The sequence below is a fragment of the Rattus norvegicus genome, chromosome 3 (assembly GCF_021556685.1).
Source record: "Rattus norvegicus strain SHRSP/BbbUtx chromosome 3, alternate assembly SHRSP_T2T, whole genome shotgun sequence".
In the NCBI taxonomy this organism is placed as follows: domain Eukaryota; kingdom Metazoa; phylum Chordata; class Mammalia; order Rodentia; family Muridae; genus Rattus; species Rattus norvegicus.
Window position 1 is genome coordinate 10,214,533 of NC_141536.1, and position 22,708 is coordinate 10,237,240.

The following is a 22,708-nucleotide window of genomic DNA, read 5'->3' on the forward strand; positions in this document are numbered from 1 at the left end:
TGACAGCCTCCTGTGTCATGGCATCCTGGGCCATGGCATCCTGTTCACTGTGCTGGGGTTGGGGTGGGGGCTCTCGTGGCTCTTCGACCACCCTGCCCGTTTCCTGGTACCTGCTTTAACACTTGTTAAGGTGTGAAGTACCTGCTTGTGCCTGCTCCCCCATCCTCCGTCTTTCAGCACAGAGGGATGTGAAGTCTTTTAATTATGCCTTTGCTGGTGTTCAAGCAGCCTGTGCTGGCTGATAAATGAAGATTACCTTGCTCTTTTGTTTAGAGAAAAAAATTAAAACATTTCTTCAGAGCTTTGCGCATTTTCCTCTAATGCCTTTCCAAGGAGACAAGAGAAAAGAGTTTTGCATACTGCAGGCTTTCCTCCCTCACACTCACTCTGCAGATAATTAAGCCTCCTGCTTTGCTTGGGAAAGTATAGTTTCCAGCAATTTCTACCGTGTCCAGCTACCTCTGCAGAAACAGGGGTGCTGCATGCCGCTGCTGGCCATCTTGACCATCTCTGAGACTCATCTGAACGTCTTTAGAGTAGACTTCCTTGTTTTCTTTTTCCTCTGCTCCTTCCTCCTCCTTCCTCCTCCTTCCCTCCCTTCCTCCTCCACCTCTCCTTTTTTTCTCCGACTTCCTCCTCCAATGAACACAAATGGCTGTTACTTTTCCTTAGTGGGAGCCAAGAGCCTGTTTCTCAATGAGGAGCAGAAGACCAGCTCTCTCCTTATCCTGTCACCCTAGAGTGACTGTGGCCAGCCAGCAAGTCTAGCCAATGGATCGATTCTGAGTTCAGAAAGAGACCCTATCTCAAAAAGAGCATGTGCTTGCTGGTGGCCTTGCCTGTACTTGCAAACCTGGGATGCCAGACTTGGAGCAACTGAGCCCATCAAGTGTGGGCAACAGCTGTGTGTTCTCTTCGTGTGTCCCTGCCTTGTCCACTTGACAGGGAAGTTGGCTCCTCTTGCCCTCTCTGCTAGCACTGTCACAGTGAGCAATTTTGGCTCCCATGTCCCATCAGACACTTCTCCCTCTTGACTTCTCCTTCGCTCTTTGCTTTTGACTGTTAGAGAAATGTGTCTTAGACATGGCCACTTCTGCCCACTATGTGAGATGGTCTGAGAGAGAAGAGCCCTCTGGGCTTTTCAGGGTAGAGTCTGCTGTGGTTCCTGTGGCCGGTGAATTGTGTGTGATAGTAGACTGTTGCCTACTGGTCTTGAGCCATCTGCTTACCCTCACGCCATAGTTATGACCCCTGCACAGCTAGAATGCCCTTCTCAGGCCTTAGGTAGATCCACCGTTGGATACCCGGCAGCTGCCGGTGTATCTCATTGTGCCTACTTGGCTTCAGCATCGTGCCCCAGATCAAGCTCAACTCACTGCAGCTTCCAGCTCCATAGGAGAGCTTGGGAAGCAGAGCCGAATTGGATGAGAGCCTGGGCCATTCTAGGCATGAACACTCAGATCCTGGAGAAGACAGGGTCTATGAAGTGACTTTAAAGTCACACGTTGGAGCTGACAGCTTCAGAGAGCAGTCAGACCTTGCTTCAGCCTGTCCTAAATACGGAGAGGAGCAGGCCGGCGGCTTACCTGCCGTGAGTCAGAGGCGTGGATAACAAAGGCTAAAAAGTCCCACGACGTCGTTAATGAGCACCAGCCCAGAGATGGTTCTTACGTGTCCTCAGAAAATGAACACACGGTGACAGGAGGGGGGGAATAACAGGCTTACAAATCCATTTTTCAGCACAAAGACACAGCGTGGAGCTAACCCAGTCGGCTCCAGCACTTCCATGAAATTAATATGGGAAGGGAGCAAAAGGCATGACTCTAAACTGAGAGTTTGGCACACAGCCATTGGGGACAGGTGGGGGACGGGCTTGTGAGACAGCAGCAGGATGGGGCCGCTGCAATGGCCCTCAACTGCTTGACTCTCTCCACAGGGTTTCCAAGGCAAGACTGGCCCTCCAGGCCCTCCAGGAGTGGTTGGCCCTCAGGTAAGACCTTGCAGCATCCTGGAGCAGGGGGTCTCTGGTGTTACGGAAACACACGGGGCTACGGTCAGTTTTCTAGAGGGGTGGACCCCACTAATGGAGAGGCTTAAGTCCCACGGCAAGTCTGCTAACTGTAGGAGATAAGGTCCTTGAAAGGGGCTATACTGACACAAAGCAGGAGACTCATGGAGCATATGACCTAGGCTGAGCGGTAGAGCGCAGGTGACCCCAGACCGAACAGGGCCAGGCTCTGGAGTTTAACTCTTCCCAAGGGTACAGGGCCCGTGGGATCTTCTTGTCTTGTGGACTTGTGAGGCAGAGTGGTCAGGGTCATGGGGGCTCTGATTTCAGCCAGCACAGATCAGTGAAGGGTATAGGTTACAACTAGGGCGGACAGCTTTAGAGCCAAGGACAGTCAGTAACCTGTCACCTTGCCACTTAGCAAGCCACACCTGACATAATGAGAAGTAAGAGGCTGACACCCAATGTCACCACAGAACTGGAGCCCATGGGGTCTTCTTCCCTCTGTGGCAAATATGGCAGCCCTCAGTATCTTTCTGAACACATCCCAGAAACAGTATCCAGAGGGGTGCAGGAGCAGCAGGGCACCAGCCATGGCTACTTCTGTCTACCTGGCTTCATCTTTTCCTTCTGGATTTTGGTTGGCATGCGGAGTCTTGAGAGAGAATAGAAAAGAGTGGTAGACCTACTGTGGGCATCACCATAGTCAGGACTGTACCCAGTGGTAGACCTACTGTGGGCATCACTGTAGTCAGGACTGTATCCAGTGGTAGACCTACTGTGGGCATCACTGTAGTCAGGACTGTACCCAGTGGTAGACCTACTGTGGGCATCACCTTAGTCAGGACTGTACCCAGTGGTAGACCTATTGTGGGCATCACCATAGTCAAGACTGTACCCAGTGATAGACCTACTGTGGACATCACCATAGTCAGGACTGTACCCAGTGGTAGACCTACTGTGGGCATCACCATAGTCAGGACTGTACCCAGTGATAGACCTACTATAGGCATCACCATAGTCAGGACTGTACCCAGTGGTAGGCCCACTGTAGGTATCACCATAGTCATTCCCATACCCAGGCTCAGGGGAAGAGATCATTCCTTTGTAAGTCGCTCAGAACCAACCTGTGGCATGTGACAACATCGTCTCTCCCCATAGGGTCCCACAGGCGAGACGGGTCCCATGGGAGAGCGTGGCCACCCTGGTCCTCCAGGCCCCCCTGGTGAACAGGGCCTCCCAGGTGCTGCTGGGAAAGAAGGGACGAAGGTAAGTTTCTGGAAGCTTCCATACCAGGCGGATAATATTTTTCTAGAGAATCAGAACTTTGTTTTTTCTCTTGATCCTTTTGGACATATGGGCGATTTCTTAAACAAATGTCTCTCTGAAAAATTACTTGTTCAGATCCATTTTGCTTGAACTGAGGCAAGGCTTCAGCCCGCTGCGGATGGGCACAGGGGGAGTGTGGGATCAAACCATCCCAGGCCCTGGGGAGCACGCCTTCCCCTCGCTGCCCACTGCTCCTGGAACAGACTAAAAGCCCCGAGTCTTTAGCAGCCAATACAGATCTGGTAGAGAATGGTCCTTTGAAACCCCTCACTTGGACACACTGAAAATAGATTCTGAGAGAGAAAAATGAACATACCCCCAGCCTTGAGCCCAGTGCTGCCTCTCGCAATGCTTTTCTATAGTTTGTTCAGCCGGCTGGGGTGCCCCGAATTTGTGGTTTTAATGTTTGTGTGTTAACATAAAAATCTTCAAGTTTCCTTGAGGGGAACTAAAGACTCAGGCTCTCAGTCTATTTTTGTTGTTCTTTTGAAGCAGGGTCTCATGTGTAGCCCTGGCTGGCCTGAAATAGGCCATGTAGACCAGGCTATCCTTATACTCACAGAGATCCACCTACCTCTGCCTCCTGAGTGCCGGCATTAAAGGTGTGTGCCTTTCATCAGGGGATATTCTGGAAGATATTCTACCTTTCACGGCCACAGGGATGACAAGCCTGATGGTGCCTGCTTTTAGAAGTGATCATTGAACTGATAGCAATTTTCTTGAGTGGCTATATTTTTTTAACCACAAGCCCCTGGGATGTCCTTAGCTTGGCATGGGCCCATTGAGGAACCCTACACAAGTGCAGACTTTGATTTCATTCCAGCTCCCATTCAGCCTCTTCTGGTCCTGCTGGACTTGGCAGGTCTGGGACCTGAGAGAGAGTCACAGTTGGAATCCCTTCCCCAGATGTACACACAGAGCCAGCCTAGAGAACATGGCTTCCAGATGTGTGCAGGGGCTGAGCTCAAGTCCACGATGAGAGTTGAGAAGTTATGTCAGGTCCTGGCTTCCATCCCCAGCCTCCAACTCAAAACAAAACCAGAGTCTCTATAAAGTCAAGGGGCTAGAGAAAGCTCACGCCAACCCAGATCCCCAGTGGGTCTTGACAGAAGACTCACCCTGCTCCTCAGAAATGGATCCTGTGTCCTGGAGGTTGGAGCAAAGTCAACACTAGAGCTTCCAGGTGGGGTTAACTCCAGTTCTCTTTTCAGGGTGACCCAGGTCCTGCTGGCCTCCCTGGGAAGGATGGACCTCCAGGATTGCGTGGATTCCCTGGGGACCGAGGGCTCCCCGGCCCCGTGGTGAGTGAGGGGCCGGGTGGGTGTAGTGGTATGGCACACAGCCCTGGGGTTCTGTCTGAGGCCCTCAATCTATATTCTTACTACTTCTCAGGGAGCACTCGGATTGAAAGGCAGCGAAGGCCCCCCTGGCCCCCCAGGTCCTGCGGTGAGTCAAAGCCTTTCATCTTACCCTATCCTACAGACATGTTGTTCCACAGGCAACAAGAGCTGGGAGGGCGTGCCTAGGTGCCAAGGTCCCCACCGAGCATCAGGGGACAGTATCCCCGAGTCAGAAGCTGGCTTGATAGAATCAGACGGTCACTTTGAGGAACAGCAGAAAAGTGGCAGCTTAGAGATCTAAGTGACCTCCTTGGGCATGGAGGCAAGAAGGGAGGCCCACATTTGGTGTGGACCTCTTGGGTCAGCAGGGAGAGGTCAGTAGGAACTCTTCTTATGAACTTCAAGGACACATTCTAGAGGAGCTGGACTACCAGGCACAGGCAGGGAAGAGGTCTGTCTCTAGCCTGTAGTCCAGGAGCCTAACACGTTTCCCATGAACTAGCCCCTCCTCAATCTCAGAACCCCAACTGCAAGAGGCTTTACGACCCTGGACTCCCGGGCCTTTAGCTGTGGCTCCGTATCTGGCGCTGTTCCTCCCCCATATGAATAAGGGCGGTCAGCTTTGTCTCCTTCGCCATTCAAGCCTGCCCGATGGCTGTGCTCAGGTATAAAGCCCAGCTGAGTTTAGGAGTGACCTCTCCTAGCTGAGTTCCAGACTCGGCAAGACAGATGGGTGTGAAACTATCCTTTCTTTTGATCGGGCATATGGAAGGCTTGAGGATCGTGTTGACCTCTTGATGTGACCTCAAGCTTAGCCTGGATCCCAGTTACATCAGTATGTGCCCCATGGTCTAGGACATCGTCCTCTAAATCCATGAGAACTTTGTGTGCAGGGAAGACCCTATAGGGATGGGTAGGTGCCAGGCCTCTGGAAAAGACCATCGAAGACAGACATAAAATAAGACTCGTTCCCAGACACTTGTTTGGAGAGAGTGGGTGTGTAAGATGGATTATGGGAAAAAAAAAGAGCTAAGAAGGGGTCTAATAATAGCCTTAAGTTCTAGACCAAATAGTTCATGCTTGCAGAAAGCCATGTAGGGAGTCGCTGAGGCCTGAAAAGTGGGGGGAAGAGTGGCGTGACCTGGTGATGCTTAAGGGTGTCTTCCTCTAAAGCAAGCCATTTTCTTACTGCACTTTAGGGTTCTCCAGGGGAGAGAGGACCAGCTGGTGCTGCTGGACCCATTGGAATTCCAGGGAGACCTGGGCCTCAGGGACCTCCGGGGCCTGCTGGAGAGAAAGGGGTTCCTGTAAGTACCACTTGAGATTGGGGTCCCCAACCATGTTTGGTCTACTCCCCCCTGCTGTTATCTCCATGAGCACTCCCCTGGGGTGGGAGGAGACAGAGGCTGTGGAGTCTGATTATCCTACAGGGATAGGTGCTCTGAGGAGTCCCAGGCAGCTCCGCCTGTCCTGTCCAGAATGCTGACATCACAGTGACTAGACATAGTCTGTCCCCTATAAACCTGCTCTCTGTCTGGCCTCTGTGCCTCCTGAGTAGCTGGCGCATACTAAGTCTGCTAAGTGAGCATTGCCTCCCCACTGGCTTCACCATGTAGCTGGGCCTTTTAGGGACAAGACGGTGTTTTGAGAATGATGAGAGAGCACAGGAGGGACACACTGGCAGAGGACAGCATGTAGGTCCCCCGAAAGTAGGGCAGGTCCTCCATAAGGCTTGAGTTCACTGGGCTCTGACACAGCCCTTCTGTGATCACCCAGCATGGCTCCCCAATCTGTTAGTGGCACCCAAGCCCCGACTTCACACCCTCAGTTCATATGAAGCTCCATGCCCTCCCATCAGCCCTGATTTCCCATGGCTGCAGGGTAGATTTTATCCCAGCTTCCCCATCTCATAGCAGAGTGCTGGAAGGAGCCTCGGTGGAGGACCAGCATGGGGCACTGAGCTAGACACATAGACCCGCTGACTTCTGCTAGTGACGCTCTATGTTCTGTGTCGTGCTCTCTGTGCTCACTGGGAGGAGGACCATTCAGACCACACCGGGACATCAGTACCATGGAGAACCTTGCCATGTACTCTTTGCAATTGATAACATTGTGGCATCTTCAGTGGGTGTCCAGGACACAGAGCCAGCTGGATTCTCTGTGCGACACAGAAGCCCTTGGAGGTTCAGGACGGAGCTCACAGACTCAGCTGAAGCTCAGTGTTTCCTGAGACTCCACAGTTAAGCAGAAACCTTGCAAGAACTGCCTTAAGCAGGGAACAGCTCACGGTCTCCCAGGATAGCTCCAGCAAAAGGGAAAAGTTGAGAGAGTCTGGGGTCTGCAAACTCCCAACCTGACAGGGATCGCAGGACAGAAGCCTGGAAACCCTGAACCTTCCAGGGCACTTACCAGCTTAGGGAGGACAGGTTGACTTGGAAGAGAGGGAGTGGGGTGCAGGAAGGATGGAATGGGCTAACCAAGCACCTAGTTCCCCCCCTGTTGCACACAATTTCATCCTTTGTGAAATTGGAAGAAAAGAACTAGCTGAGGTGAGAAAAGGCTTGTTGCTCACGGGTGATGGGATTTCATCAAAACCAAGCACAGCGGGAGCTAGTGAGATCACAGGAGGTTATGAAGGGGCAGCTGTAAAGCAAGTCAGAGGTCTGAGGACAGAAGTGATAATTCTGTTTATGTATATATCTGTGTGCATGTATATCATGCTGTGTGCATGCCATGCATGTATATGTGTGACTACGCATGTTTGTATGCATGTGTATGTCTGCATGTGTAGTATACTTGTGCATAATATCCTGTGTGTGAACACGGCCATGGACATGCGTGTCTGTCTGTTTACTTGTACTTATGTATATGTGTGTGCTCACATGTCACGTGTACATGTGTGTGTATGCATGTCTGTTTGTGCACAGGTGGGGTGCCACAAAGAATTGACAGAATAGCACAGTTTGCAGGAGCTGCTGCTCAGGACGTCCTGGAGCACAGTGTGGTGTCTGCTCACCAGCTTGGAGGAGCCCAAACGGGCTCAGAGACTTAGGTTCACAAGCTCTGCTAATGAGCTTCCTGTCACTTTGACAAATATCTGAGAGAAAGCACTTAAATCAAAGGATTTGTTTGGGCACCGTGGTTCCTGAGGTTTCAGTTCGTGCTTGGCTTTGGGTCTATAGTGTGAGAGCATCCTGGGGTCGGACATGCTGGGCCAGAGCCGCTCACCTCACGGCAGCCAGGGAGGGGGTGGGCAGGTTCTTATTCTCCAGAACAAGTGTGGTGCCACCCTTCCTCTCAGTACCTCCAGCTCCTCACATCCCCACAGCCTCTACTGCGCACCAAGCCTTCACCATTGCACGCCTACACCTCGGCATCAACTGTGCCTGGGTTTCCTCATCCCTAATGGGTGGCCCTTCTACACTGCTCCCTGCCACCCTCAACCATTTCAGACCAACGTGTATGGGGCTGGATTCAAGGAGGTTCTAATCATGTGCCATTCTGAGCGAGGCTCTGGCACACCAAGGTGCCAGCCATTCAGGGTCTAGACTGGTTGGAATTGGCTTCCATGCCCCTGGCTGGTATGTTAGGACCACGATCGTCCTAACCACTGCCTCACAGCCTCAGCTTCCCGCCCCTGTGTCTCTCTCTGGGGTAAGGAGCCGGGGCAATGTGTTCCCAATATGAAACTGTATTGAGTCTGAATTGCCTGTCCTCTCTAGGGAGAGAAAGGTCCGCAAGGCCCGGCTGGCCGAGATGGCCTGCAAGGTCCCGTGGGGCTCCCTGGACCAGCCGGCCCCGTGGGTCCTCCTGGAGAAGATGGAGATAAGGTATGGAGCAGTTGGGGTGGGTGAGACCCAGCAGGCAGTGGTTGTAAGGACAGTGTTTTAAACAGCAGCGTATATGATAAAGAGGGTTCGGCTAGCAGAACAGTGCGTGCCCTTCGACCTGGCATGAGGGGCGATTTTGAAGTCAGCACACCAATAAATGACAACAACCAAGACCTGTAGTGTGTGTGTCGGTGGGGTGGGGGGTGGGAAGTCCTTGGCTCCTCAGCAACTCTGCTGCTGCCTGAGATGTGTGCAGGTCGTAACCAGAGCTGAAAGAACTGCTCCTTGCTCCCCCCTGAACCCTTTCATACTGGGACTGTGTGGGGCTTGGATTTAATGAGATTTTACTCTGAGTCTATTTTTAAGCATCTTCTCTTGAATGATCGAAGCCCTGTTTTTATTGCTATTTCTAATACCATTACAGAGGAGCCTGGATTTTATACTTCATTAAGGAAAGGTGGTGCGGCTTAGCTCTTCAGGGCCGATCTCCGTTTGTCATAGCTCTCTGGTGATATTTCTGACTTTGTCACCTCTGCACAAAGGACGCCTTAGTCTTATGTCTCCGTGTGGGAGGCAGTCCAACAGAAACACCAGAGAGGACATTAGACCACCACACCTACTATCGATGCCTTGGCAATAGTCCCAGTGTCACAAAGGAAACAAAGGAGCTGAGGAAATGGCTCAGTCAGTAAAGTGCTTGTCTTGCAAGCTTAGCACATGCGTTTGACACCCCCAATCCTTGCTTATAAAAGCCAAGTGTGGTGGTGTGTCTATAATCTCAGAACTGGGGAGGTAGAGACAGGAAGATCTCTGGGTTCTCTGGCTGGCCAGCCTGGTCTTCAGACTCGAGTTCAAGGCCATGACGAAATGGAACAGACAGCAAGTAGAGGACCTGCAGAGACAGCTCGGTGGTTAAGAACACTGCTGCTCTTATCTGGGGTTCAGTTCCCAGCACCCACATGGCAACTCACAACTGCCTATAATTCCAACTCCAAGGAGTCCAACACCCTCTTCTGACCTCCTCAGAGTGCTCGCATGTAGTGTGCAGACAGCCACGTGCATACATATGAATGTGTACCTACACACACACACACACACACACATACAAACACACAGACACACACAAAGACACATACACACAGACACACACACACAGACAAATACACATACACACAAACATCTGTGTACACGCAGACATCAAAGTCAGACCAGACATCAAAGTCACAGAAGGACATGGTTTCTGTTGGTGAGACCTGGGGCCGAGAGGCACACACTAACAGCATCCTCCCTGTCTGCCCACCCCCAGGGAGAGATCGGAGAGCCCGGGCAGAAAGGGAGCAAGGGCGACAAAGGCGAGCAGGTAAGAGTGTGCGTGTGCTGGGACAGCTACTGAGTGCAGAGCGCAGTCCAGGTGTGAGTGCGAGTGTGCGGGGGCAACCGCCGAGTGCAGAGTGCAGTTCATGCTCCGCCATCCCAGCACTGCCGACTCCTAGGTCCCAGCAGTTGGCTTTCTTCCCTGAGAAGGTCCCATGCACATGCGTGTATCCATGTATGTTCAGGTGCGTGAGAGAATCTCTTGGCGTCTGCCTGGGGGCCCAGCACTGGGCACCCATTCGTACCTTGGCCTTTCATGCATTCAGAGATGCTAGGGTATGGGTGCTTCAGCCCTGTCACCCACACCAGCCCTCTCCAGTGCCATGAGCTCCCTCCAAACTGGGACTCATCTGACCCTCAGATTAATGCCAGTGTCCTTACTCCTGAGGTGACATCACCAGGCTTCTCTCCAGGGCCCTGGCTCTCTGAGAGCAGGGCTTCTGTTCCTACTGGCTTTTCTCTCTCCCTGTTCTTGCACCCACAGTGATAGGTGTTTAGGACGCACGAGAGCAGGGGTTACGGTGGAGTCCTTCCTAGCTCAGTTCATCAGAGATTTGAGGGCTCTGATCCTTGTTGTCCCAGGGGCCCCAGGGGCCACAACAGGGCATGTGGTGGTTGCTGAGAGGACACATAATGTGACCTGCCTGCTTCTGCTACCCATAGCAACATGATCGTGACTGAACTGAGAGCCTTGCATACTTCTCAAAGCTTATAGCCTGGCTTGTGCTCTAAAGTTAATAAAGTTGGTGTTCCTCTGATGACGTTTATACGGGATAAATCACATTGACCTACTCCCAATTCATCTGCAATTCCAAAAGCAATTATCTCTCTCTTTGATGCCTACAGGGTCCTCCTGGGCCTACCGGTCCTCAAGGCCCCATTGGGCAGCCAGGCCCTTCGGTGAGTATCTGTGTGGGATGACATAGCAAGGCCTGCCTCTCAACCTGTTGTCCATTCACGTGAGCTCACCCATGCTCACTTCCTTCCTCCAGGGAGCAGATGGTGAACCTGGCCCTCGTGGACAGCAGGGCCTGTTTGGGCAGAAAGGAGATGAAGGTTCAAGAGGTTTCCCAGGACCGCCAGGGCCAGTGGGCTTGCAGGTAACCACGGAACTTCCCGGGACCCTCCAGCAGAGGTGTCAGTCTCTCGCTGGGTCCGTTCTTCCTGTCATTTTAAGAACGGGGAAACACACACACACACACACACACACACACACACACACAGCTCATACATTGCTGAAGCTCCACTGACTGTGGAATCCTGGGAAATGGTGCCTTGTAAGAAAGGGATACAAAGTCCTCATCTGAACATACCACCTAGAAATGACAGCCATCAACCCAACCCACCTCATTCAGTGCTCTCTAGGTTACCTGCTCCTACACCCTACCTGACGTCACTAAAGCCATGTGCTGTAAAGCATGCACCGGCCTTTATGAGGCATGTTGAACACCATTAAGTATTCTTTGAACACAGGTCTTTATTTTGGAAGACACAGTTTTTAGTTACCGGTAGTATTTGGCATATGGTGGGGACTTGATTTATCCGGAAGGTTCCCCGCTGCCGGCTCATTAGGTTTATGGTTTTATGGGAAGCCACCATAAGCACTGTTGCCCATAAATCTTTGCATTCTCCTCTGATTATGTCCTCAGCAGTTTGAGCCCTGGAAGCAGGGAAAATCCCTGTGGAGGCAGGTTCATGGAAACTCATTTCAGGGCCTTCAGGAACCACCATGGGAGTGGTGACCCCAAAAGCCATGTGTGTCTCTTACAAAGTGACCTCTCACCACCATTTTCTGTCCACAGGGTTTACCAGGACCTCCAGGAGAAAAGGGTGAGACAGGAGACGTGGGCCAGATGGTAAGTGGCTGTGCCATCGAGACCTAGTACGGCTCTCCCGGTTTAGCTTTGGAGAAAGATGTTCTCGTCTTGTCTTGCTCAATGGCCTTTCTTCTTCCCAGGGCCCTCCTGGTCCACCAGGCCCCCGAGGACCCTCTGGAGCTCCAGGAGCTGATGGGCCACAGGGTCCTCCAGGAGGGATTGGCAACCCTGGTGCAGTCGGAGAAAAGGTGATGTCCGTCTCCTTGTCAGTGTCTGCTCCGTGGCTGCATGAGAAGTAGTGCGTTTGTGTGCAAACACAGGCCTGTGTGTGCGTGCACCCGTGTGCCTATGTATGTCTACACATATGCATGTGAGGTGTGTGTGTGTGCGTGCACTCGTGTGCCTGTGTGTGGTGTGTGTGTGTGTGTGTGTGTGTGTGTGTACATGTTTGTGCAGAGACACTCCCATCACACCCATCATGAAAATCAAAAGTAGATCACGAGCCTGAGGTGGGAGCTCTGACAGTGTTCATTTGTAACAACTGTTTGCAAAATCTAAAGCAATAATGTGCCCGTCCCATCTCCAAGCCCCACGGCTGCCTTCTGTCCAGTTCAGAACTGGTGAAAGTCACCTTTCTCCCTCCACCCTGAGCTTGCTCTGATGGCCTGCTCTCTCACGGGTAGGGCCTGGTCATTCCTTCCGGGTGGTGTTAGGGCCTGGCCCTTGAGACTGAGCACAATGAGCGCCCACGTGTGGGCATGAATACGTGTGAATGTGTGCACACACACGCTTCTGAATACACATATGTGAGCGTGAGTACATGTGAGTGGCGCCATGACAGTTTCAGTGTGACACTGAGTTCCGCAGAGTGTTGAGAACATGGCCTTAGGAAGCCATCTTGGGCCTTGGGAGGGTTGGAAGCCTGCCTCTGTGAGGGCTTGCTTCTGATGTGGGATGGCATGGTCAGTGCTCTGCTCTTTATGGTATGAAAGGTTGGAGAAATGGGTGCAGGCGTAGAGGCCCCGCTGTCTCCTCCTTCCTGCCTCACCTCTGCACTGCCTTCGCTGGCCACCACCCCACAGGCCCTGCCTTCCTGTCTCAGCACTGCAGGAGAATGCGCTGGGCCTCTGCGCTCTGCCCTGCTTGGCGTCCTTTGTTAGTCACATGTCCCGTTGCTGGGACAGAATACCTGAGAAAATCAGCTTAATGCCTACCAAGCTTGTTAGGGCTCATTGGTTGGGGAAGGCATGGCAGCCGGGGTGTGAGGTGTCTGATTACAGCACATCCATGGTCAGGAAGCTGAGCACCTGCTAGGGACAGCCTTTCGTGGCGTTCCTTGTGATTCGTACAGTATCCTACCCCCCACCACATTCCTCACACACTCTTTCTTCCTGACTGCCTCCCCACTGCATTCCTGTGAGCTATCTGGAGACCATAACCGTGATTCCACAGACTCCTGGATACCAGATGCTCCAAGGACTGGTAGAATGGCAGAATGGGCAGATGGACAGGTGCTGGCAGATGGACCCTCTGCTGTCACTTTAGTGAGGGAACCTTCTAACACCGACTTGTCTCCTCAGGGAGAGCCTGGCGAAGCTGGAGAGCCTGGCCTTCCAGGAGAAGGAGGTCCCCTGGTGAGTGTGGCCCTGGAGGAGGGATGGGATGTGCCCAGCAGGAATATTTGACAAGGCGCTGGACCAAAAGCTGCAATTTTGCCTCAGTTTCCCCTTCTGTGAAATGGGAATCATGGCCCTGCTATGCAGTACAATGTAGAACTGTGATGGAAAAATGTGGCACGCTGTGCAGAGTGAGCATATGTGCATTCACGTGTACAGACGTGGGGGTGACACACATATGTGTACGTGGACAGACCTCAACAATGACCCCACAACTCATGGCCACCAGCGACTACCATAGGCCCTTTCACAGGCTGCTGTGACGGTGACCATCTCTACCTTGCTGACGCAGGCTTTCAAGGGTAGCCTGCAAATAGCCAGGCCTCTAAAGGGTGGGGTGTGGTCAGGCCTAGGAAGCATCCCAGGGGACTGAGATGCCTCAGTTTCCTGTGCCTGAGAACCATGGGGCTGGAGATACCCCAAGTAACCCTAGCTGCCTTTCATTAATTCCAGGAGCCAGCCCTAATATAGGGCTGAGCCTAGACCTTGGAGGTTAGAGAAGGCCATGGTTCTTTGCCTGTTCTGTGTTACACATGGGGTTGCTATGGAGAATAGGAAACAAGAACAGCAACTATCCCCAGACTGGGACCCAGAGGATGCTGGGAAAGCGCTGCCAGTGAGGTGCAGCAACGAGTCTATAGATGGCCCACTGTAGGCCAGCACATTTCAGACTCTGGGTGAGCACCCAGTAGACTCTGAGAACTGAACCACAGCTCTTCCTCCATAGGGACCTAAAGGAGAAAGAGGGGAGAAGGGAGAGGCTGGCCCCTCTGGTGCTGCTGGACCCCCTGGACCCAAAGGCCCACCTGGAGATGATGGCCCCAAAGGCAGCCCCGTGAGTAATGTTGGATACGTGGTGTCTGGGCAGTGCCCTGCACACAGGCCATTCTGAGTCCCTGGAGGGCCTGCATCGTGTGAACCCTGATCTGGGGACAGCTGTGCGAATGCTGTGGGTATCCATGCCAGCTACTGTTGAGGCTGCAGGAGGGGAGCAGGGAGGCGTGGGATAGAAACAGCATCCAGTAGGGGCTCACAGGGGTCCTGACGAAAGGCCTTCAGACCCAGGGTGCTGTTTATCCCTGCTGGCCCCAATTTTGCATCAGAAGTCAAAGGGGCTACCCTTCCTAGTCTCTAAAGAGCAGAAGGCTGCTGCCCCAGGCCTGTCTCATGGGTGGGTTTGCTACTCCGTGGACTCTTCAAGATAAGGCTCCCTGATCTAAAGTGCTGGTGGTGTTGGGACTGTCCCTTGTCTTGTAACCTGGGTTGTGGTGGGCAGAACAGGGTGTGCCAGGCTGCTGATAGCTTACCTCTTTCTTCTCAGGGCCCCGTGGGCTTTCCTGGAGACCCTGGGCCCCCTGGAGAGCCAGGCCCAGCAGTAAGTGTTCATCTTGTCTCTGATGCCTCTTGCTACCCCCAATTTTCCTGTTCTGTCCTTGGCTCCTCTCCTCTCCTGGGCTCTCAAGGGTACAGCACTTCTCTAGACTGTCCCTGCTCCAATGCCCAGCATTTGGGTTTGGGAAAGGGTCTAAGGACACACTCAGGCTGGAGGACGAACTTGATCTGTGCAGTGGAAACCACTTTCTTTTTCCCACAGGGTCAAGATGGCCCACCTGGTGACAAAGGGGATGATGGAGAACCTGGGCAGACGGTGAGTGTGTGGTCTGATGGCTTTCTGGTGGGAGCCTCCCTTCATTTTCCAGTCTTTAAGAGAAGCCCAAACCTAGGTCCCTTTTGACTGTGGGCAAACCTCAGGAGCCCCAAGGACTTGGTGAAGTCTGGGACCCTTCCTCCAAAGGGAGGGTGCATATGCGTCCCAGCAGAGGACCCTGCAAGGGCTCTGCAGAGTACCCCACATCTCATCCTGAATGTCAGCCAGAGCTGACTGACTGGTGTAAAACCTCCCGTGACTTGGTCTTGAGCAGCTTTTTTAATGTGAAGTGGTCTCTTTGGGATGGGACCAGATGACTTCTTCAGGTCCCTGGGCTGCACTGCGCCTCTCTCAGAGGTCTCTTCAGCCCACGCCCAAGGTGGGACTAGCTCCTAGGAGGACTGACTGTCGAGGTCTTTTCACTGCTAATGAGAAGGTTGCAGACTGGTTGATTAAAACAAGATAAGTGTGTTGGGCTTAGTGCTACAGGCTAGAACGTCGGGATAGAGGGTGGGTGGGGGGGTGTCTTGCTGTGGCTTAACAAGGGAAGAACAGATCTGTTGGCCCATGCTTCTGATTCCAGCACTCAGGAAACTGAGGCAGAAGGATTGCTGCAAGTTGGAGGTCTTTCTGGCCTACATAATGAGTTTAAGGTCAGCCTTGCTTTTAGAATCAGATCCTGTCTCAAATAGCAATACTGTAGTGGACGCCATCATGAAATTGGGAGGGGAGTTGGGCTTAACCCCCCCTTTTATAATTCACTCACTTCTCCAGTGGTGTTGAAATCTAATCATACTCACGTGATCTGACAAGCAGGCCCCTCTGTCAATACCAGCACAAAGGCAATTTGATATATGAGCTTGGGTTTCAGAGGCCATCCAAACCATAGCACTGATCCAAGGGCAAATACTTGTGTCACTGGTCTGAGACAGGCAGCAGTGGAAACAAAGGGCTGGGGACACAGGCTGTGAGCCATACATGTTCTGCCCATTCCCCTGTTCCCCAAGCCCCTTCCTTGGGCTCCAGGCTTGGTCCTTCTGCAAATAAGAGGTAGGAGGTGGTAACATGTTGGAGACCAGACAGCAGAGTGCCAGGTGCAGACCTGTCCCACGGGATCTCTTTGCTCAAGGTCCAGCAACTGTGGGATGTGAGTTGGATTCTCTGAGCGTCACCAATAGGACACAGGGTGTGAAGGCTGTAGGTACTTTGTTGTGGACTTGCTATGCTCATACCAGAGAGAAGGCCGTGCAGAGCTGGCCATGGAAATAGATTCCCGTGTGTTTCCTTGCCTGTGGGCAGCATAGTCGTGTGTCCCTGATGGGACGAATTTCTAATGCTGTGTTCTTTCTCCTAACCAGGGATCCCCAGGCCCTACTGGTGAACCTGGTCCATCTGGGCCTCCAGGAAAGAGGGTAAGTCCTTCTGCCCACCCCTCCCCACTTGCTGGCTGCTTCCTGCACAAAGCTCTCTACCCCTTTGTGGAGTCCTTGGTGTCCCACATGCCCCAAGGAGGATACATGGATATCTGAAATGTGGAACACACTCATCGGATTAGATATGTGAGGTGACACGGGTGGGTGGAGTAGCCCCTGAGGAAGCAACGTTTAGACCAGGGGTGTTTTAGGATGGCCAGTGACTGACCCATTATACCATCATGTGGGGAAAACATCTTCAAAAACTGGGCTCTCCCTGCTCCTAGACCCGACCATTATGAGCAGAGGAGACCAGGCCTAGGAACAGACATCTGCATTGCAAGCTCTGGTGGGTGCCTGGACTTCGGCACTTGAGCTAAAACGTGCACAGGCAGGAGAGGGCCTTCTATGTGCAAGGGACCAAATACATCTCTAGATCTACCAGAGGCCTTGCCAGCACCTGGAGCTGTGGGACCCCTTTTGGGGACCTGCATCTTCACTGCACAGTGGTCCAGATGGCCTCATAGCCTGTAGCTTCCCTGAACTCTAGGCCTGGTCCCCAATCTCAAGTCTTAGTTGTTCTATTGTTTTTCTAGGGTCCACCGGGCCCTGCAGGCCCTGAAGGCAGGCAGGGGGAGAAAGGAGCCAAGGTAAATTACTCTGGTAGCCATAACATCTGTGGGCTTGAAAGGGCAGAGGACAGAGGAATCAGGGAGGCAGAGGGAGGTGGGAAGGGGCAGGGAGCCTAAGGGAGGATGAATAAGGCAGAGGGAGTAGGCGGAAAGAGGGCGGGATCAGATCATGCCCAGTCTTTAACCTATGACTGAGGGGAAGTCAGCGCACACAGGAAATGAAGTCTTGGGAGACTAGAATTGCTACCACCTGAGTGGTCCATGTGGTGCCCAGCACTGGAACACCCAGCCACTCTCGAAGTGAGGTGACCCACGTGGCCAAGATGAGAATATTTGCCGTCTTCCTTTGAGATGTAGTGAGCTCTGCATCTGGGTGCTGTGTGGCCTGGCACCGGGTGGGTGACCGTCTGTGGTCAGCTGGAGTCAGGGAGTCACTGTGTTTGGATAACAGATTGGGGCTGGGGACAAGACAGCTTGTACAGGAAGGTGGAATGTGGCGCCACTCGGGACACATGGGAGCACCTCCTCAGCACCCCAGGGATTTGGGGGCTGGGCCCTTTGAGCCTCTGGACATCTACATCCTCCTCTGCAGGGAGAAGCTGGCTTAGAAGGCCCTCCTGGGAAGACTGGCCCCATTGGTCCCCAAGGGGCCCCTGGGAAGCCTGGCCCTGATGGTCTTCGTGGGATCCCTGGTCCTGTGGTGAGTGGCCTACCAGGCCTGGGTTGAGGGAGAGGTGCTGATGGAGGCAGAGTGACACCATGGACTCTGTTTCAGGGTGAGCAAGGCCTCCCAGGATCCCCAGGCCCTGATGGTCCACCCGGCCCCATGGTAAGCAACATGCACTGTCACTGGGTCAATAGCATTGGGGTATTGGAACCTCTAGGACAAGGACACTGACTCCTCTCCTCTCTCCTGCAGGGTCCTCCAGGACTCCCTGGCCTCAAAGGAGACTCCGGTCCCAAAGGTGAAAAGGTGAGCTGAGACTAAGGGGACCCCAACATTGCAATAACAGCACCCTTAACTCAGTCACAGGAGTTACTGACCCATCGTCAAGTACCTGCTGAGGCTGTCATGGGACCCTGAGGTAGATCAACAAAAGAGAAATACACACAGGGCTCTGAGACTTGTGTCTGTATGCCAGGAGTCCTAGAAGCCCCAGAATTGACGAGAACCTTGTAGAGCCCTGGTGGCTTCATTAACGGATGGTGATCCTTCCACTGATTTATTTGTAAATAAACGAGCTCAGAAGGCAAACAGCTGCTCACAGAGAAGGCAACAAGGAACGCCCTTTTCCACTCAGAAGCCCTTCCAGAACATTGTAGATGCTCACACGAAACGGAAAGATGTATGCAGCAGATACCCGGCTTTTTCAGATGTTCAGATGAATGTACTCTCCTTAATTCCCAGCAGTTTCCACTCTGTGTCAGCCTCAGGCCTTTAGGAAAAGGCAACATGCTTACCAAAAGTCAGAATGTTCCCTAAGTAAAAAGATAGACACAAACTATCAGTAAAATCAGTGGCCCCTGAGTCTGGGGCCCCTGTAGGCTTCTTTCTGGTTGTTGTTGGGGTTCAGTGCCAGGGATAGTGGAAGCACAGTGGAACTGAGCCCAGGGCCTCACACATGCCAGTCAAATGCTTTACTGCTCAGCCATCCCCTGGCTCTCCCTGGGGTGTTTCTTCAAATTCATTCATAACTAGCAAGGGACTATGAGACCTGTCTTGTCACCTGGCCTGTCTTTGCTTAGTTTCACTCCCCAACATGTTGACTATGATACATTTCCCCGAGTCAGGGCTGTGTGCTGGGTCACCCAGTGCACTGTGCGGTAGACTCCCGGCACTGGTAACATGGATACATGCCATGGCTCCATTTTCCCACAGGGCCATCCGGGCCTGATTGGACTCATCGGACCTCCGGGCGAACAAGGTGAAAAAGGTGACCGAGGACTCCCAGGCCCCCAGGGCTCATCTGGTCCTAAAGGAGAACAGGTATACACAGTCACACATCCTTGGAGAAACTTCTAGTTTCTCAGGGAGGCTGGGAAAAGGGACTATGAGGGAATCTGGGATCATGGCAGGGTCACGGGGGTCACCTCCCTCATTCTACCCTCATCTAGAAGCTGGTAACCTGCATTTTCTGCTCCTTTCCAGGGCATTACAGGTCCTTCTGGCCCGCTTGGGCCTCCTGGTCCCCCAGGCTTGCCGGTATGTATCCAGGATGGCTGCAGGGGTATGGGACTCGGTGGCTACAAGGACGGACGGGAGATGAGCCTGCCCAGAGAACCACAGGATGTTAGGAGAGATGATTGAACGAGGGTTGACTTGCACACAACACAGCCTTGGAGTCCTAAGGACAGAAGCAGGAGAGGGGTTATTGGTCACCTGGTTGCCTTGCCAAAGGGGAAGGGAGGGGCAAGCTCTAATCCCTGAACCCACTCACAAAGTATGGAGATCCTTTTGTATCTGGGGAGAGGGACGGAAGCGGTCTTGGCTCTCTTCTTCCCAATGTGCATGAGTAGAGGCTGCCCAATCCAGGCTTGACAAGGAGGGACCTGTTTGCTTAGGAACCTAGCCTGGGCCTCCCTTGTGTTTTGGGGGTCCATCACTCTAATACCATTGCCACGTCCCTGAGCTCTGTCCACTCTGACAGATCTGTGTAGGCTGCACCTTTGGCCCACATGGCCATGGGTGTCCAGCAGCTGATTCCTTCAACTTTTGTCATCCAAATGTCATTTCCCAGCTAAGCCTTGTACCCAGGGTGACCTCCCAACAGATGCCTCCTTGGGGGGGGAGGTGAGTGACAGCCACAGCCACCCTCCTGCCCACCAGCCAGGCAGGAGTGAGGACTCTTAGGGGGTAACGGACCTGAGAAGCCCCCCTGTTTACTGATTTTCTGATCTTTGCCCTCTGCAGGGCCCTCCAGGTCCCAAAGGTGCTAAAGGTTCATCGGTAAGTAACTGCCTTGACGGTCCATGACACCTCAGACTGCCCTGTAGGTAGGAGAGGAGTCCCCTTGGACTGGACCCCCAACCTTGGACCACTACCCCTAACTACCCTGGACTTCCACCCTGGACTTCCACCCAGACTCTCACCTGGACCCCCATCCTAAACCTCTACCCTAGACCCTCACCCTGGACCCCCATCCTAAACCTCTACCCTAGACCCTCACCCTGGACCCCCATCCTAAACCTCTACCCTAGACCCTCACCCTGGACCCCCATCCTAAACCTCTACCCTAGACCCTCACCCTGGACCCTCACCCTGAACCCCCACCCTGGGCCCTCAATGTGGATCCCCACCCTGGAACCCCATTCTGGAACCTCACCCTGGACCCTCACCCCAGACCCCCATTCTGGACCCTCACCCTGGAACCCCACGCTGGTACCCCACCCTGGACTCCCACCCTAGACCCCCACTCTAACCCATAGCTGTCCTCTCCACACCTCCTCTTTTCTTCCTCATGGCACCGTGTGCTGCTGCCATTTCTTGCTGTCTATAGGTTTTTGGTTTGAGGGGTTTTGTTTTGTTTATTTGTTGTTTTTTTTAAAATAACTATTCGATTGCTCTGCTGCTGGCTATTTTTTTTTTCCTTTTTCTTTTTTTTGGAGCTGGGGACCGATGCTGCTGGCTATTTTTAAGTATTATTTTAATTGTAGCTGTTCGTGGAGTAAGGCAGGTGAAAACCAAGCAAGACTAGCTAGCTCTGCCAGATCCTGCAGCCTCTTGACACTTTTGTCTAACATGTAATAATCACATGTATTTATGGCCCTTTGTGTGGCTTTTTACTGTGTATACATGACATGTCCTGATCAAATTGGGGCCATTGGCATTCCGTGTCTTTATTGTTACTATGTGTATGGAGCCCTCCAGCCTCTCTAGATATTCATGCAACCTAGCAGGGGTGTGTGTGTGTGTGTGTGTGTGTGTGTGTGTGTGTGTGTGTGTGTGTGAGAGAGAGAGAGAGAGAGAGAGAGTATGTGTGTGTGAGTGTGAGTGTATGTGAGTGTTTGAGTGTGAGTGTGTGAGTGTGTGTGTATATATGTGAGTGTGTGTGTATATATATGAGTGTGTGTGTTTGTGTGTATGTGTATGAATGTGAGTGTGTGTGAATGTGTGTGTGTTTGTGAGAGAGTGTGTGTATGTGTGTGTGTGTGTGTTTGTGTGTGTGTGTGTGAGTCCTCCACTGTGCTATAAAATACCTGGTTTTATTCCTTCTGTGTAACTGTTTGGTACCCATCATCTCGTCATCCAACCTCCCAGTGTTCCAGGGCCCTACCCCTCCCCTAGCCTCTGAAACCACTGTTCTACCTCCTGCTTTCTGTTAACTGTTAATGTTTCAAATTATTATACATTGTATTTCTGTTAATGTTCACTTCTGAACACCTCTAGTCTGTCTGTCCCCCTCCTCGTCCCTGCTCCCCAACCCCCCATCACCCATGCAAAGACAAGATGACTTCTTTATAACTGAGTGATGCTCCCTGTGTATGTAAGACACATTCTTTGATCACTTGGACGGACACCAAGGCTGACTCCACATCTTACCTATGTGGCCAGTGCAGTAGCCATGTGGGTGTGTAAGCATCACTCAGATACAACTCAGACACACTCAGAGGTGGAACAGTAAGCTTGTGTAGCACGTCCATCTCTGTTTAGTTTCCAGCATGGCGGAGCTAGTCTGCATTCGCACCAGTAGTGCCCCCTCCTCTCCAGCACGTCTTTCTGTCTCTCTGATAATGGTCCTGCTGGCTGTGATAAGATGATGGCCCACTGAGGGTTGGGTTTACATTTCCCTAATGATCCATGCAGCTGGCATGCTTCCATAAGCCTGTTTGTTGGTGTTTTTGCTTCTTTTGACACTTGTCTTCTGTCTTTCTAAATGAGCCTAGCCCATCTCAGGCCAAGGCAAGGGCCTGGCCTCAGGAGCGGAGAACCCCGCTTGCCTTGTTCCTTTGTCCTAGCCTTTTTGGAGCTAATAGGTCATTCAGAACACAGTAGGCCCCATGACCAAGTACTGCTTTGTTACTTTCTTTCTAGGGTCCCACTGGCCCGAAGGGCGAGGCAGGCCATCCAGGACTCCCTGGTCCACCCGTGAGTAGTCTGTGAAGTGTGAAGGGGAACCAAGGGATTGTCTGTGGGGCTTGGTGCCTGAGATGCAGTGAGATTCGCATGGCATAGCCTGGGGATACAGAGGAGACTGTGGGCTCATGGGCTGACTTGCCCTGGGAGATAGGGAAGGTACATGTGCATGGATGGTATGTGGTATGTGGGCATATGTGACTATGTAAGTGTGTCACATTGCTGGACATACATATGTGTACTTAGTTGTGTGTGTATGTATTCATATGTGTAAGTAGCAATTTATGTCCATATATATGTTTGCTTGCAAATATGGACTTGTATATTTGTGTGCACTCTACATATGTGTGCAAATATACATTAAGTATATGCAAAAGTGTTCATATATGTATCAACATGCACATATACATGTGCAGGTATAAATGTATGTTTCTCTGTGCTGTATGCATGTGTGTGAACATGTATGCATATGTGTGTTTAAGGTTGTGCACATGTATATACACATATGTGAAAATGCACATGTAAATGTATATATATGCTTGTATATGTATGTTGCTTTACATATTGT

General features: G+C 52.2%; 1 protein-coding gene across 3 annotated transcripts in view; it reads left to right on the plus strand.

Moving 5' to 3' along the window:
- Col5a1 (collagen type V alpha 1 chain) overlaps positions 1-22,708 on the plus strand; it is a 148,685-nt gene that overhangs the window by 110,589 nt on the left and 15,388 nt on the right. For all 3 annotated transcript variants that reach the window (XR_015683452.1, NM_134452.3, NM_001429592.1), the window contains 24 exon segments: positions 1,937-1,990; positions 3,170-3,277; positions 4,549-4,638; positions 4,730-4,783; positions 5,877-5,984; positions 8,400-8,507; positions 9,814-9,867; positions 10,728-10,781; positions 10,874-10,981; positions 11,684-11,737; positions 11,839-11,946; positions 13,279-13,332; positions 14,102-14,209; positions 14,696-14,749; positions 14,969-15,022; positions 16,381-16,434; positions 17,031-17,084; positions 17,659-17,766; positions 17,842-17,895; positions 17,986-18,039; positions 18,946-19,053; positions 19,216-19,269; positions 19,978-20,013; positions 22,099-22,152. Coding sequence is in view for 2 of the 3 variants with exons in the window: in NM_134452.3 (NP_604447.2) it covers positions 1,937-1,990; positions 3,170-3,277; positions 4,549-4,638; positions 4,730-4,783; positions 5,877-5,984; positions 8,400-8,507; positions 9,814-9,867; positions 10,728-10,781; positions 10,874-10,981; positions 11,684-11,737; positions 11,839-11,946; positions 13,279-13,332; positions 14,102-14,209; positions 14,696-14,749; positions 14,969-15,022; positions 16,381-16,434; positions 17,031-17,084; positions 17,659-17,766; positions 17,842-17,895; positions 17,986-18,039; positions 18,946-19,053; positions 19,216-19,269; positions 19,978-20,013; positions 22,099-22,152 (1,746 nt within the window). In the remaining variant the exon portion in view is untranslated.